The following is a 15,850-nucleotide window of genomic DNA, read 5'->3' as shown; positions in this document are numbered from 1 at the left end:
TCAAACAACCGTTTAGCTGGAAAAACAAATGAGCCTTCTCTTCCATCTCATGTTCCAGTGTAAAAACAGAAAAGACAACAAATGCGCAACGCGCTGAGCTTGGTGGCTGTGAGCTGTGTTTTAATTAGGAGACGTGCCCCTTCAAAATGGTGCCTTGACTAATTGGACTGGATTCTTCCTATTTGGGGACACAGGGCTATAAATAAATAAAAGCTTCCCACTGACGCATAGTGGTGTGTCCGCTCTCTGGCTTCCAACATCCCACCTCCCTCCCAACCTCCCCCTGCACAGAAGGAGCAGCACGTCAGTCAGCTGCCCACTGGCCCGTGAAGGGAGACAGGCTGAGGGCCCCGCTCGGAAGCCTCACAGGAGGACGTCAGGCCACATCTCCGTCGCCGACGCACTCGGGTGAAATAACAAGCTGCAATGTCCTTTTCCCCTTTCCATTTGAATGTAAAAACAGACCCACGCCTTGCACATGCTGTGCTAAGTTTTCTAGACAGGCATATAGTATTACTGTCTGTAACTTTCCATGGGCCTCCTCGGGTTACCATACATATTAATACGCATACCAGCATTTGAAGAAAGGAAAATAGGGGGTGCCTGGGTGATTATTTGTAAGTGAATTCATCTGGGACTTTTAAATCCTGAAAATTTGGCCCCTGTTTACAGTCACTGAACATTGGAACAGCACATAATTTTTGTCCTTTTGAATGGCAAATGTCCCTTTCCCACTTAAGAGAAAGTTCTTGAGCGCGTAATGCATTTCAGAGCAAACTGTAAAAAGTATTGCAATATAAAACTCTGGAATGGGACAGTGGTGACAATATTTGGCCCTTCACACTCCTCTGAAAGCAATCTAGGCTTTACAGCTTCCTACTCAGGAAGAGGAGCTTCGAGTCTGTGAGAAGATGAGGCATGAGCCCTGTTCAGCTGTGTTAGGACCGTGGTGACCCAGGAACCAAGAGCAGTTAGAGGGAAGAATTCTGTGGGCCTCTGAAACTAGATCTTGCTCCTCTGCCTTTCAGCAAGCCACTCTGGCAATGAGTGAGGCTCTGGGTGGGGTACATACGTCACCATTTCTGAACAGGACATCCATATCACTGGTGGCTTGAAAAGTCTCCAGTCTGTTCTCTACGAAACCATTCTCCGGAAACTAGCTAACCAACCAAGCATCAGATGCCCAGGTCTCCCTTCTAACCAATCCCACTTGAATTTATTCTCACTGAGAAACTCAGTGAGTTAATACTCCCAATGCCCGAGCAGAAATCTAGAAAAACTTGGTGAGCCGTTACCTTCTGGGTGTCTGGGATCTCTTGTCCCATCAGCCTCCTGCACTCTCAGGACCATGTACACAGGGGTTCCGATCACGCACTGCACAAAGGCGGTGCCGTACGTCCGCGTCACACAATGGACGTAGGAGATGGCGTACAGAGGCGTGGAGGGTCTGGGCCTCCCCGCTGAGCAGGGACACAGGAGAGTGAGCACTCTCAGGAGAGCTAGCACAGACCCTGGCCGCAGCACACACGCGCAGGCTCTCTGACCCAGGCACACTCTTTTCAATCCTGTCTCTCACCTGCTCACAGTGACCACAGCCTCAGTTCCCCCATCGCAGGGGGAAAACAGCCATCTCCCCTGTGGAGCACAGGGGAGAGCAAGGAGTGATTTGAATGCTGCAGGTCACGTGTGTACTCAGCCCTTTGGCAGGTACAGGAGTGCTCACCACGGGAAGGGCGGGGGTGGGGGGTGCTGCTGCCCTTTGGGCTCCAGGAAGCTCCCTGGAGAAAACCTCCTTCATCGTACAACCATAGGTTGTTTTTTTTTAACTTGAGGATAGTGGGGTTTTTTTTTCTCCCTAATTCACAGCCCTGTGAGCTCTGTTTCCCTGGTCCTTTCCACGCAATGGCTTCTGCTCTGATGCTCCCGCCCTCCTGGGGCCCCAAACCGAGACTCACACCCAGAACTCCCCAAAGCTTCTCCTTCTGGGCAACATGACGGTACCTGCAACTGGTTGTTTCTTGTTTTGCTGCCCTCTCTCTTCCCAACTTCAAAAGCTGGCTTCTCTTCCCTCCTGACCTTAGTCAATCCTGTCTTTGTTTCAGAGGTTTCTGTACTTTCAGAGTTGGGGAAATGGAGAAAATCATTGCCCCGCTTGAAGCCGGGAATGCTAAGGTGACCCACTCCTGCTCCTAGCCTCCGCTGCTCAAGGTCTTTTCATTTCACCACACAGCCCGCCCCACCCCCATCCCACCAATGTCGGGTCATTAGCATCACACACAGCCCCCTGGACCCCTAGGCTGGCAGGGTGTGTCTGAGCACTGTGCCAGAGACAGGCCCAGAAGAGCCCACTGACTCCCGACCAAGTTGGCACCACCCCCGTCTGCTACGAACGCACTGGCTCTCTCCGGGAGATAAGGCCAGAAGAGGCCAGGGAAAATCCTGGATCCTCGGAGGGAAAGAACTCACAATTCGGAAATTTGCAAAAGGCACCTGGGCACAGAAAGGCTTGTCCTCGCGGTGTCCACAAAGGAGGCATATTTTTACTGTGGCCATGTGGTGAGGCAGTCGCCTTGCTCAGGCCTGGCCACACATGAGCAGCTGAAGCCAGCCGCTTCTTTGAGACAATCGACTGCCGGTGAGGCGCCTTTGACCTGGGAGCCTGGAGACCAGTGAGTCCAATGGGGTCACTGTGCCCAGGTCTTCCTTCTGTGAAATAACACCCCTTCCAACTTGAGGCCTCTATAATTCTATTAAAGAAAATAACCCCTGTGTTTTTGGACCAAATGGCAGGCACCTGAGTAGCAGGTGTAATCACGAGGGGGCCGAGCAGGAACCTGCAGTGGGAAGGCACCCTCTTCCCTGGAGGCCACTGGGTTCCACTCACGTTTTTCCTGCTCTCAAACTGCCTGCTCAGGGCTAACCTGATCCAAGGCACGCACGGGCCAGAGGCTCTAGGACGTTGCACCAGGTCTTGGGACCAGGGTCCCTAATCAACGTACCTGGTACTTCCAGGTTCCCCTTTCAAGGCTGAGATGAGACCATGCAAATGACAACTGAATGTCGTTTCTCTGTTATTTCTGAGGCAACGTTCATGAAAGCAGAGCCCATTACCAGACTGCATTGGCCTAGTCAGGAATTAGACACTCTTGGCCGAAACGAGGCAGGAAAGGTGCCTGAGAGGCAGCTCCCTCCTGCCCAGGGTCTGAAGCCTGGGTCACCCTTGGCAGGGGGCAGGGAGGCGTGTGTGCCTCAGGGTGTGAGCGCAGGGGAGGTGACAACTCACGTGGCTCTTTTTGCTTTCCTCATCTCCCACAGACGTAATCACCGTCTCTGAAAAGACCGTTCGTCCAGTCTGGTTGTTGGTGATCTGCAGCAGAACAAGCACGGTGAGTGTGAAATAGGAGGAATGCTGGGAAAAGGTGACAATTTCTCCTGTTTTCTGAAGTAGGGGCATCCAGCCAAGCAGACAGATTGCCCACTCCCCTCTCCTTCTGAGTTCCAGCAGCAGCCCTGAGATGAACAGCTTCCCCTCCCAGCAGTGGTAACAGATGTCACAGAGTCTACCTCCCAGGGCTGCTACGCGGAGCGACGAGGTGGTCTGTGTAAAGCACTCCTCGCGGAGCCCGTCACCTACAAATGCTCAGGGCTGGCTGTTCTTATCATTCTCAGGGTGCCTCACTTGAAACCCAAGGTAAACTTTCTTTCCTATAGCTGCAGGTCTGGGGGGTCTAACTGAACACCTTTCATGAGCAGCTGTTAGCTGTAGCTGCCCCACTCCTGATTCCGGTGACTCAACTCAGTCAAGGACACAGATCAAAAAACGCCCCCCGCCCCGGGATGACTGAAGGCATTGCTCTGATCGGTGGAGGAGCCTTTCAGATCAACAAAGGGGGCAGTTCCATCAGTGACGGGCCCACTCGGATCAATGAAGGAAGCACTCAGACCAACTAACCCAGAGTCCCAGGAGATGGACCTACACATAGCTAGTTCATGAAGCTCCCCAGATGAGTCTAGCACGTAGGCATGTGTGAGAACTAGATCAAAGCTCTGGGGAGTTCTAAAAACTGCCCACTATCAATGACAGAAAACCCCTGAGGACTGGGCTGGGGTGAGTTAAATGTTACGGGCTCCCCAGGCAACTCTGATGCACACTGGGGATTTAAAACCACTGGGATAATGCATACCTTACCCCCCAGAGAATTTCAGTCAAGTGGTGGGGGGAAGACAACTTATGTGTGGAACTGTTGAGAAGTACAAGAAAGTCTATGTTTGAATGTCAAAAAATGAATAAAAGACAAGGAGTGGTAAGAAAATAGAAGTACTAAATATTTAATGATACATACAAATAATTTGTATTTTTCAAAAAAGTACTTGAGTAGCAGGAGAGACCTGGCCCACTATGCCTGTCTGTCGTCTGCCTCTGACTCTGTACACAGAAGCAGGCACCTCAGAGCTGTGCCTTCCAATCCTGACGTGGAGCCCAGGCCGTGCTGGCCCCTGTCAAGGCCACGTCTAATGTTTAGGTTCAAACGGAAAGATTGCTGACCCAAGAGCTGGGAGATCTGTGATCTTTGAGCCTTGGCTCCGCTGCCAACGACCATCTGCTTTGTAACAGGAACAAGTCATTCCCCTCTCTGATTCACAATTTCCTCATCTCTAGGTGACCTTTAAAGTTCCTGCCAGCTCAGTATCGCAGAAACCTGCAGCCAGAACAACGTGGAAACTCAGCCTAATTTATGGTGGTGGATCAAGTTCTCTTTCTAAGGAGTTAAGAATCCTGTCTTCATCCACATACTTTGAATTTTTTATCTAAATAGTTCCTCTCCCCAGCAAAGACATAATGTCTTCTCCCTGTATTCCAAAGTTTAATAGAATTAACCAAAGTTGTATTTAAAAAAAAAAATCTGCAGTCTTATACATACAGGCTGTGGGACATCTCAGAGCCTATTATACTAATGTGGATTTTTGTGTCTACATGAGAAGAATCTATAGAACATTTCCATATATGTGCTACCACTGCTGAGTCCTCTGTCCTGAAGCATCCATTGCACAGGACAGGGCTCCATGGAACCGACTGGAGAACTATTACACTGTGCTGGTAACATAACTTTACTATAATAACAGCTGTAATAATAAAAACAACTTGCTGTTCCATGGTACTTTACAGTTGACACTGAACGCTCATAGACTTTAAGCCATTTGACCTTCACGATACTGTAATACAGCTGCTGATATTCCTATTTTATAAGTGTGGTTACTGAGGGTCAGGAGATTTTACATAATTTTTTAATATCACAATAGTTACTGGGAAAATGCACACTTAAATATTCTGACACCTACAAGGAGCAACTTTAAAAAGCAGCTGAAAGCCCTGGCTGGTGTAGCTCAGTGGATTGAGCACAGGCCTGTGAATCACATGATCGCGGTTCGATTCCCAGTCAGGGCATATGCCTGGATTGCAGGCCAGTTCCCAGCAGGGGGCTCATGAGAGGAAACCATACATTGATATTTCTCTCCTCTCCTTCCCTTTTAAAGATAAATAAATAAAATCTAAAAATAAATAAAGCAGCTGAACTTATTCACTAATTATTGTCAGAAAGGGTGACTTAATACTGGTTTTGATGAGAATAAAATAATCACTTTTGGAAACATTCCCGTCTTTAGATGAGAAATGCTAAAAGACTCCTCAGCAGGTGACTGGTTCATTCACCCGGGGGTGGGGCACGCTCTGGAGCTGGGCCCATCAGTGTGCAGCAGGCGAAGAGCCATACACAGAAGCTGCTTTATAGTCAAGGCAATGGCCCGTGAAAATCGACCCCTTGGTGCGCTGTGGCGCGGCAATGCTATTGTTTCAACCAAGTCGTTACCTGGACACTTGAACGAAAGTAAGGCTCTTTTGTGAGCACTGTCGTGGCCCCGCATAGAGGAGCTGAAATGGGATCAGAGGTCAAGCTCCTTGATGGCCACAACAGAACAGAGACCCTACGGCCTCGCACAGGGATCCTGAATGTCTGCACAGCAGACTCCTCAAGCTAACACAGGCTCACAGAGCTTGCTCTCAAAGTCCTTCCTGTCCCAGTCTCATTGGGGACATCTCACCGCAGGAGTACGCTAACTAGGTGCCTGTAGATTTGCAGTATTTTATTCCTCAAGTTGGATCGGGAATGAAACTGCTTCCTTTTCTTGCAAGATATTAGACCAAAAGACGGGTCGTATGCTGGAAAAACCCTGCTGCAGAATTTTAAATGGGCAACCAGAAAACAAGATGCTCAATCCTGTGGCAACTGAGGCTTTCCTTCTGAAGACGGAGTAGGTCCCATGTGAATTCCTCCTAAGGAAACAGTAGCTCGGACTCCAGAACTCTATCTCGACTCCATGGAAACAAGGATAAAACCCACGAGATGAACTCTGAAAGTCCAACACCAGGGAAGCACAGCATATCTCCGGAGGCCCTTGTTGTTGTTTTTCCTTTTTTCAAGTAACGAAAAATCCCTGAACATTCTTTTGCAATTGGACTGGCAGGAAGCCTGGAGTTAAACTTACTGCTTCAGTGCAAAAGCAACTTAGGTCTTTGATACATATCTTTCCCCTTTAACAGTTCTTCCACTCCCTCTAGTCTGCAGTCTGTGCTGTACCATCCTCACCTGTGTTTTTGGCTTGTGTATCAAATATGTAAACCAAATCTTAGTTCTCAGATGGGACTGGGTGCCGTGGAAAGAAGGAAGTGCTGGCCTCGACTGCCCTTACCTTGTGGACTTCTCGGTGCACGTGGATGGTGCTGTTTCCCACCTTGGTTTCTGTGTTGGTCTCATTGTGATAGCTGGGAGGTAAGTCTGCCAGGTTCACTTCTGACGACGTCTTAGCAGCAGCTTCTTCCGCCTCCATCTATCAAATCAATACATTAAATGAGCAAAATTGTTTTCTCTTTATACAAGTCAGAGTCCATTAGGGAAAAAAACTATGGGGATATAAAGTACAGCATAGGAAATACAGTCAGTAATATTGTAGTAACTATGTATGGTGCCAGGTGGGTTCTGGAAATATCAGGGGGACACTTTGTAAAGTATATGACTGTCTAACCTCTATGCTGTACACCTGAAACTAATTCAAAATCATATTGAATGTAAACTGTAACTGAAAATATTTTTTTACCTTTTTCATTGACTTTATTGGGGTTACATTAGTCAATAAAATTATATAGGGTTCAGGAGAATTCTATAAGACATCATGCGTACTGTATATTACAATGTGTGGTCACTACCCTAAGTCATGTCTCTTTCCGTGACCATGCATGCCCCCCGCCACCTTCTCCTGCCTTCTCTCACTCTCCTGAAATTTTTTTAAAAGAAGAAAAAGAACTACTTTCCCTTCCCTATTTGCAATTACAACTATTGATAATAATGGCAGGTACCTTTAATTGAGTACGCACTAGGAAAAGGCATTGTATTAAATGTTTTACCTATATCACAGCCACAAATCACACAAGCTCCCTACGAGGTGGGTGTTTTATAAACAGGGCACCTGAGGCTCAGGGAGACTAGACAACTTTCTGAGACTCACAGCAAAGGGCAGAGCTGGGACGTGAGCATCTTCCCACTGAGTACTCTTGGCCCCTGCACAAACACCATGGGTGCCCCGCCCGTCTCCTCATGGCCCCATCTGGAGGTCACCTGTATTCAATTCCCTTCCATGCCAACAACCAACTCTGTCCCTCTCCACGGGGAATCTCCGGCTACTGAAGTGTGCTCAGTGTGTACAGACCCCCGGTGCGAGGAAGTTAACACCCAGGAACAATGCTCAACCAGTGTGAGCCGGGTGATGGGGTCAGTACTCCAGCTCCCTTCCGTCCTCAACCATATGATCTCTCTCCGAGGACGCTGGTAACATTGAGCCCTAGCTACCCCGAGCAGTAACCTTCTCATTGGCACAGTCTTTATTGCTTTTCTTCTCTCCCATGTCACTTTTCCACTTCTTCCTAGTGTTTCCGGGATCACTTCTAAAATAAATTATTTGTTCCCAAACCCTTGTTGCAAGATCTGGTGATGGTGGTGGAGAGGACCCAAACTTGGGCAGCCCCTTCCCCCTGCAGGGAGGGCTGCAGCTGTGTCTCCTTCCCCACTCCACCTCTTGGGGATCAGATGACCCTTTGGAGAGGGCTGGCTGACTCACATCTTCACCTGATTTCCCCTTCCAGACTTATCACCCTGTCCCAGCCCTGATGAGTGGGCAGTTGACAACATGACCCATTCACAGATAATTGGACTCAAAGGGAGGCCACATCATGAAATAGTCGAGCCAATCAGCTACTCTCTCTAGGAGTCAAAAATAAGACACAAAGAGAAGATGTAGTATGAAGTTGGCAATTTTCCCACACTGCTATCTTTCACTCTGGGCTATTTTCATTTTAAACTAATGAAAACTGACCCTATTTAAAACTAATCCTCAAAAACGTGCTCCCCCTCACCACCACTTTTATTTAAAAATGACTGTTCTTTCTCTCCTTATGTACTTACTACACGAGGCCCTTTTTTTCCCTCCTCTTCCAACCAGATTTACTGAGCTGGGTTGGATATTGGACACAAATTTCCATGTCTCAGAAACACTGAACTGTAAGTGTGGAGAAATCCTGACAGGCACAAAGGCCCGGAAAATCATAAGAAGACTTGGTCAGTGTTTGACCCTGAGTTGAATGCGGAGATATTTAAAGTTGATCACTGGCTTCATCATCGTCATCGTCATCGTCACTATAGCCTCCGTGTTTGGACATCAGCTGTGTGTGAGCCATTGCACCAGGTGCCGACCACGTCTCCTTGAATGGTCACAGCAATCCTATGAAGGAGTTGTTATTTCCCTCATTTTGCAGATGAAGAAAAGGAGGTTGAGAGAGGCGAAGGAAACTGCCTTAGGCCATCACGTTGTTAGTAAGTGGCAAAGCTCAAACTGGAACTCGGGTCAGTCTGTCTGCCTGCAAACTGTGTGCCGTCCCAGTACAGGATTCTGCCCGAGTGGCTCATGCTTTTACTGGGGAGACAGGAGAGCCCCACACACACCAGTCTGAGGATAATTTTGATGGTCTCTAGAAGCAAGGAAGGGGTTCAAAGAAGAGGAGAGAGGCTTCTAGGAGCAGGAGGAGGCATGACTTGGTTGGTCTCAAAAATGGGTAGCGTTTGGACACCGAGGAACCCAAAGATGGCAAAGCTGTGGCAGCCTGGACAGCAACGGTGTGTGCTGAGAGCTGCCGCAGAGAGTCCATGCTGGACACAGTGTAAAGTGGCGGATGATGAAACAGAAAATGGTCAACAGGCAGATCCAGGGGCAGTTCTGAGGCAGAGGCCGTTGTCTGGTTCTCAGCCAGGAGGGTATAGCAGTCATGGCCCAAACTTTCAATATATATGAGTGTATACGGATCCCTCACCAGGCTTGTGACATTAGAACTTCTGGGGGTGGGACTGCAGATACCCATGAGGTTCTCAGATGATTCTGGGGTCCTCCCTGCCTCCCACTTGCTCCCAGGTATTAACCTCTGCTCCAGGCCATAATGGGGACTTGCAGCAAGTTCCGGAGACTAGTTGGGAAACCATACAGCCAGAGGAAGAAGAGAATACAGTGAGAGGGCTGGCTAGAACCAGGTCTGGGGGGAGAAAGTCATGGCTGGGGAGAAGACTTCCAGGTGGCAAAGGCTCCAACTATGTCTAGAAGGACAGTGTTTACCAAGCCACTGAGAGCTGGCCACAGGATTAGGCAAAAACAAAAACAAACAAACAAAAAAAACAAACCACCACCAGGGTCTTCAGAGGACAGCACAGTAGAACGTGCCAGGGTTCTAGAGGCAGGTAAGGTGCGGCCAAATCCCGGCTCTGCCACAAAGCAGCTGAGTAACTTTGGGCAAGATGACGAATGTCTCCTAAACCCCAGCTTTCTTTTTTTATAAAATGGGGGATAACCCTACTCTGTTGAACAGATGTGAGAATTAAGATCACAAAATCCAAGTGCCCGGTACAGTGTTTGCCAACCAGCAAAGCTGTATGTAGCTATTGCAAGTACTTTCACAGTGTTGCCCTTTAAGAAAGCAGTTTCAGAAGGTAGCCTGCCAGGGAATGTTTGGGTAGAAGTGGAAAAAGCGGACTATCTATCATACGCTTGAGGAGTTCGCTAACCAATGGAGGAGAAATGGAATGGACTCAAGAAAGGAGACAAAGATGGGCAAGAAAGCGACCTCTTTTTTTTTTTTTCCATGAGAGAGAGCCTGGCCTGTTCAGGTAGAGCTGGAAAAGAGTAGGAGACTGCAGATGCCCTGGCTCCGATTATCCGGAAAGAGATGGGAATGTCTTTGTGTTTTTAACATTCCCACGGGAATCTGAATCTCCCGGTTCGGTTTTCAAATAATTGACAAGTTACCAAATCCAGAGTTTCTTCTGGGCTGAGCAGACAGTCTTTTCATGAAACCTCCCTCTCAACCAGTGGTTTATTTCAATGGAATGAGCTAACAGTTCTTCAATGGCACCATGAACTAAAAGCACAGTTTACAATGGAAATTTCAACCACAACTATTATGGCCACTAGCAAGGAAAACGTAAGCAATAGGACTTGTTTCACAGAGGAGGAATGTGAACGTTACTTAAAATGGCATTTGTGGTTGGTTGAATCTGTTAAAGAAGTGCGGTAGGAAAAACAGAAAGATAAATCCGGGCTTGGTATTGGGGTCCTTCCTGGGAATATTCTAAAATACACCAGTGACAGACAAGGCAACGAGTGCGTGGGGGATGGGGTGAAGTGGTCTTATCCTCAAAATACATTTATCGGCAACTTACAGAGTAAGAGAGGAACGCAGGGACAGCCTGGACTGACCCGTGTGAAGATCAGATAGGCTCTCCCCATAATGGCGCCCCGAGCAGAGTTGCCTTTGTCTCCCCCACTACAGAAATCCACCGCGGAGTCAGCTGGGATATTTAAAGTGTCAGGAAGTCACTTGAAAGCAGATTCACGATGCAGCTATGTAAACAGTTAATACATCTGGCCCGGTCCTTTCGGTTCTTACCCGGACAAGAGTAAATAGCAACTGTCCTGTGTTTATGAGAGTGAAGGGGCCTTTTGGCAGTCTCTTTAAAAAGACAATTAATAGCAATAGCCACAATCTCTTGAGAATCTATTATATATTGCACACTGGTGGTTCTTTGTTATTATTCATTCCAGCACTGTTAATATGATGACATACTATTGATATGATGATGATAATAGTCATTATTTATCAATAACACATCTCCTTAATCCTTAAAACAACCTCATTAGAGGCTGACTTACACCAATTAAACTTAACCCCATTTTAGACGGCCAGGTGACTTGCTTTATTCGCGCACCCTTCCATTCAATTCTCTCTTCTACCTGAGGTGTAGACATGCCCTCCACTTCAGAGCCCGGATGCCACCACTAGCGAGTGACACAGCTGGGATCATATAAAGGGAGGTTGGTCCCCAGGGCCCGTTCTCCGGCCACTCGGGTGTTTAGCCCCTCTCTCAACCTGTCCCCACTGCTAGCGAGGACACTCTTTGGGAAATAGCCACTGAGTGGGGTGGAAGTGGTAACCAGCGCCTCCCCTGGTGGCAAACTTCCTTTCACCCATCTTCACAAGGTAAGCAGCGCCACATCTGGAGAGAGGACAGGTGGGGCCTAGGCACAGCCAACGTGGACAGTTCCCATTGCGTGGACCCCGCCATCACGGTCCTGCTGGGCCCCAAACCGCTCTGATCAGTGACGATCCTGAAGGCTCCCTGCTGCTCCCTCACCAGGAGCTCCCACCCGAGGGCCACGTTGCGTGGACCAGCCCCCGCTGAATAAAAGCAAGGCAGCGACCTACTCGGTGTCACTGAGAATCTGCGAGTGGGAGGGCAAACTCTGGAATCCAGAGAAGAGTGGAAGGATCACAAGCTCAGTTTAATCCGAAAGTACAGAATTTAGGGACAGTGGGGGCCTGACTGCCCTCCCTCTTTAATTGCTCCATGTCATGATTCTTGTGTTTTAACAGGAAATAGAAAGTCCATGGGTTTGGAATCTGGCCCATGCAGTGAATGTTCAGGTACAGCTGCCCATGTAACTGCCTCACTGAAAACTCCAGGTTGACTGTTACAGGAGGAAGGGGCTATATCCCCAAATTATACAGGGGTGAGGGGAGAAAGCAACTTCTGAGAGACCTCAGCCAGCACTGGGGGCTTTACCCAAATGGGTGTGAAGACTCCTGACCCGTCGTCATCAGCCTGGACATCTAATCTCTTGCTAACTCCTTCTCTCCAAAGAGAGGCTGCAGCCAGAGCTGGGCCTAACAGTGACTATGCCCACAGGCTGAGCTCTTCACCGGCCATAGGAACCAGAAACAAGGAACCAGGGCTGGGAGAGCTGGGCCAGCTGCACCCTCTGGCTGGCAGGCCTGACAAAGTTGTATACCCACCACAGAGGATGCCAACCACAGTGTTTGGACCTGGGAGATGACAGAAGGAAGAAGCCAGGCAGTTTTGCCTCCATACCTGGTATCTGATACTATCAGCTGCTATATGCCAGGTGCCCACACATATCATAGCATTTGACACGGGAAACTGAGGTACAGGATGTTAAGGGATTTGTCCAATGTCACCTGGGCCTGGGACTGACTCCAAAGCATTCTTGGGGTGGAGGTGGGGCCACTTTTCATATTACCCCCCTCCCCCAACCCACCACCTTCTGATCTTTCACACTGCTGGGCTCACGATCCCAATTCTCTTCTCTGCCCCACATGGCTTTGGGGGAAGTCTACAGAGATGACCAGCAAAGCTCAGGGCTCTTGGTCCCCACATGGCATCTTAACTGTGTCTTGGGAAGATGGCACAAGCTCAAAGCCCAGTGGACAAGCTAGAACTTGAAAAGCCTGGACGCTCCTTAGCCTGTCCGCAAAAACACAACATTGGAATACCAGGGGCCTTAGAAACATCTGCTTACAACGCGAAGTGGGGGGGGGGGGGCGGAGGGCACTGGATGGCACAGGGGAAGAAAGCTGGGTTGTGGCGGGCAGCCTGCAGATGAGGACCCAGAACTGGCCACCCGTGGGTGGGTTCAGCCGGAGGCTACTCGGTGGACAGGCTCACATCCAGATCGTTTGGCAGGGAGGCAGACAAGGCGGGAGGTGGGATCACCCCGAGCTGCCTCCAGATCACTCCGATTCTGCGGCCGGCCCTTAGCAGCCTCTTTGCGAAACCTAGGACTCTGACTAGCCTGGAACCCTGCTACCGCCCTGCCTGGTCTTCCCCAGCCCGAGCCTGGTGCTTTCCAGAACCCCGTGGCGCACCCACCTCCTCCACTGCGCTGCGCAGTTTGTGCTGCGTGTCCTCCATCAGCTCCTCTACCTCTCGGAACATCTCGTTGAGGGTGGCCTCCTCCAGCGGGTAGCTGAGAGCCGGGCCGGGCTCGACGGGAACCGAAGTCGCTGTCGGAGCCGGCGCGGGGGCCGTGGGGACTGCCGCCGCCAGCAGCAGGCACAGGAGGGTGCTCCCGGGCCGCTGCATCTCCGCTCTGCGCCCGACGCCGCTGCCTCCGCCTGTGTTCCAGAACTCGGTCAGGGCGCGCGGACCACCCTCGCAAGCCTCGCCGCCCCACCAGGCCTCCCCGGGGACTCCGAGTCCAGGTCCGCCCCCGGCGCCCCTCTTCCCCGCACCCACCCCAAGATGCGAGAAACCGAGTGCCCCCAGGACGCAGCTCCCTCGGCCCGAGAAGCAACGCCTAGATCCAGCCTCGCGCCCCCACGCTCTGATCCCCTCCGTACCCCTACACCCGCCCTCCTCAAGCAGGGGCTGAGCTCTGCACCCGCCCCTAGTGATGGCCCCCTGCTTAGAGTATCCGCACCCCGGTTCCCTTCGTTAATAGCCCTCAGCTCACCCCACCTCCTGGGTTCAGCGCGTTCGAGCCCTGCCCTCTCCTCGACCGGGTCAGAGCGCAGCTCCAGTGCCCCCACCCCGCTCACGCCGCCACCCAACCTCGGCCCCATTTGGGTGGTCGGAGTGCAGGTCCACACACTACCCCCTGGTTCGAACCCCAATCCAGCGTCCGGCCCCTCACCCACCCAAACGGAATCAAGCAGAGCCACCCCATCCCCGCCGCCGCCCCTCACCCACCGACTGGACAGAGCCGTGCTCCAGGCTGGACCTGCCGGGCCTCGCGGGTAGGCCGCCACGGGGCTGCGGGAGCCGGAGCGGCGCGGTGGGCGGGCCGCGAGTGCAGGAGCGCGGCGGGGATGCGGCGGCGCTGGTACCCGAACGAGCCCGAAGTGCGCCCCGCCCTCCGGCCAGCCCGCCCGCCTGGCCCCCGCCCCGCGGGGCAGGCCGCGCCCAGCCCGCCGCTATTGGCCACCAGCGCCGGCGACCTCACGCCCCGGGCCTGCCTCCTCTGCCTCCGAGATCCAGTCTTACAGGAAGCTGTCCCTTTCTCTTAATCCCGACATCCCAGCCCGTTGCCTTCTCTTCCTAAAATTCTTCCAACAGTGGCGTAAGGGGTGCGTTCCTGCGTCCCACCGGGCCCTCTCCAAACCATCCTCCGCTCGGCGGGTAGCCCACACAGGGTGAAATCCCAGGCCCTCACTTCGGTGTTGAAGGCCCATCAAACGCTGACCTGTACCTGTCTGCCCCGGCGGACACCGTACTCCAGCCAAGAAAACCCACTCGGAGCTCCCAGCACAGGCCAGCAGAAGGTCAGCGAGCCTCTCAAGGGCGGATGCCGAGTGGCGAAGGCCAGGCGGCCGCAGCCAGGCCGCCTAGGGGAATCCCAGCTCGGCTCTTCGGAACCTGGTCTGTCTGGCCAGGTCACCAGATCTGCCTGCGCTCCGGGGAGCCCGACTGCAACGGGAGGTTATAGTTGCAAGTGCAAGACTTAGTTAATGAGCATAACGGGCATGGGAAGTGTGCAGCATGCGTGGGTTATGTGTTCACTGTCGAAATGGGAACAGAACCGTCTTGTTCACAGCCTTTTCCCCAGCACTTAGAACAGGTGGCACTATTTTTTAAAAAAACAATTTTAAAACCATGTGCGTGCAGAGAACAGGGATTTCTCACATATTTTTTTTGAATAAGCCAGTGTTTTGTGTTAAACCTCCTCCTATTTCTTCCTATTACTCTTTCCGTCTGGACATTGTCTCGGGACCATGAGCTTCCCCGCTGCAGCCCTGGCTCACTGTGGCCTGCCTGGTCACTGGCCCATTTCCCCAGAGACCAGGAGCTCTCGGGGCGGGGGTGGGGAACGGCTGTGGGGGGCGGCGGTGGGGGACGGCAGGGACAGACTTGCTCAGTTTTGTGTTACCAGGGCTGGAACCATAATACATGCTTGGTCCCTGAGAAATGGATGGGCCAATTAATTAACAATGGCTATTGATACATCTGTACAGCAGCACCATCACAAAACACTCAGCTATGTGCCAGGAACAGGTACGACTCATTTAATTCTTATGTCTGAGGTTGGCCCTGCAACTTTCCCCATTTTACAAATGAGGACACATTCCTAAGGCCACATAGCTAGTAAGTGGTTTTGAACCTGGAATTTGGCTCCAGAGCCTTCCTTCACGGCCAGCCTCCTCTGCTATAAACCTGGCTGGAGGCGTTGCATGTAAAGATGTTTACTGAAGCACTATTTCAATAGCAAAAAGTGTGAAACCCACATATTAGTGTTTTTGAGTAGGAAAATGGACTAACTGGGATTTCTACAAACAACAGACTACAGCAGTTAAAGTAACGAACAATATTACTAGGCAACAGTTTGGATAAATCTCAAAGAAACACAATTTGGCAATTTGCAAAATGATATGTACAGAATACTACGTGTGTGTATTCTGAAAACACAG

General features: G+C 50.9%; 1 protein-coding gene across 1 annotated transcript in view; it reads right to left on the bottom strand.

Annotated features, from left to right (window-relative positions):
• DKK3 (dickkopf Wnt signaling pathway inhibitor 3) overlaps positions 1-14,241 on the bottom strand; it is a 43,352-nt gene extending 29,111 nt beyond the window's left edge. Inside the window, exons 1-4 of the mRNA XM_037050059.1 lie at positions 14,136-14,241; positions 13,317-13,561; positions 6,748-6,885; positions 3,284-3,367 (exon numbers count right to left, since the gene is read on the bottom strand). Coding sequence (XP_036905954.1) covers positions 3,284-3,367; positions 6,748-6,885; positions 13,317-13,529 — 435 coding nt within the window. The 5' untranslated portion in view covers positions 13,530-13,561; positions 14,136-14,241. The remainder of the gene's footprint in view (positions 1-3,283; positions 3,368-6,747; positions 6,886-13,316; positions 13,562-14,135) is intronic.
• Between the last annotated feature and the right edge of the window lie 1,609 nt (positions 14,242-15,850).

The sequence above is a fragment of the Sturnira hondurensis genome, unplaced genomic scaffold, assembly GCF_014824575.4.
Source record: "Sturnira hondurensis isolate 20B ecotype Veracruz unplaced genomic scaffold, ASM1482457v3 Scaffold0006505, whole genome shotgun sequence".
Classification (NCBI taxonomy): Eukaryota; Metazoa; Chordata; class Mammalia; order Chiroptera; family Phyllostomidae; genus Sturnira; species Sturnira hondurensis.
Note: the sequence above shows the minus strand (reverse complement) of the source record. Positions and strands in the feature narration are given on the sequence as shown.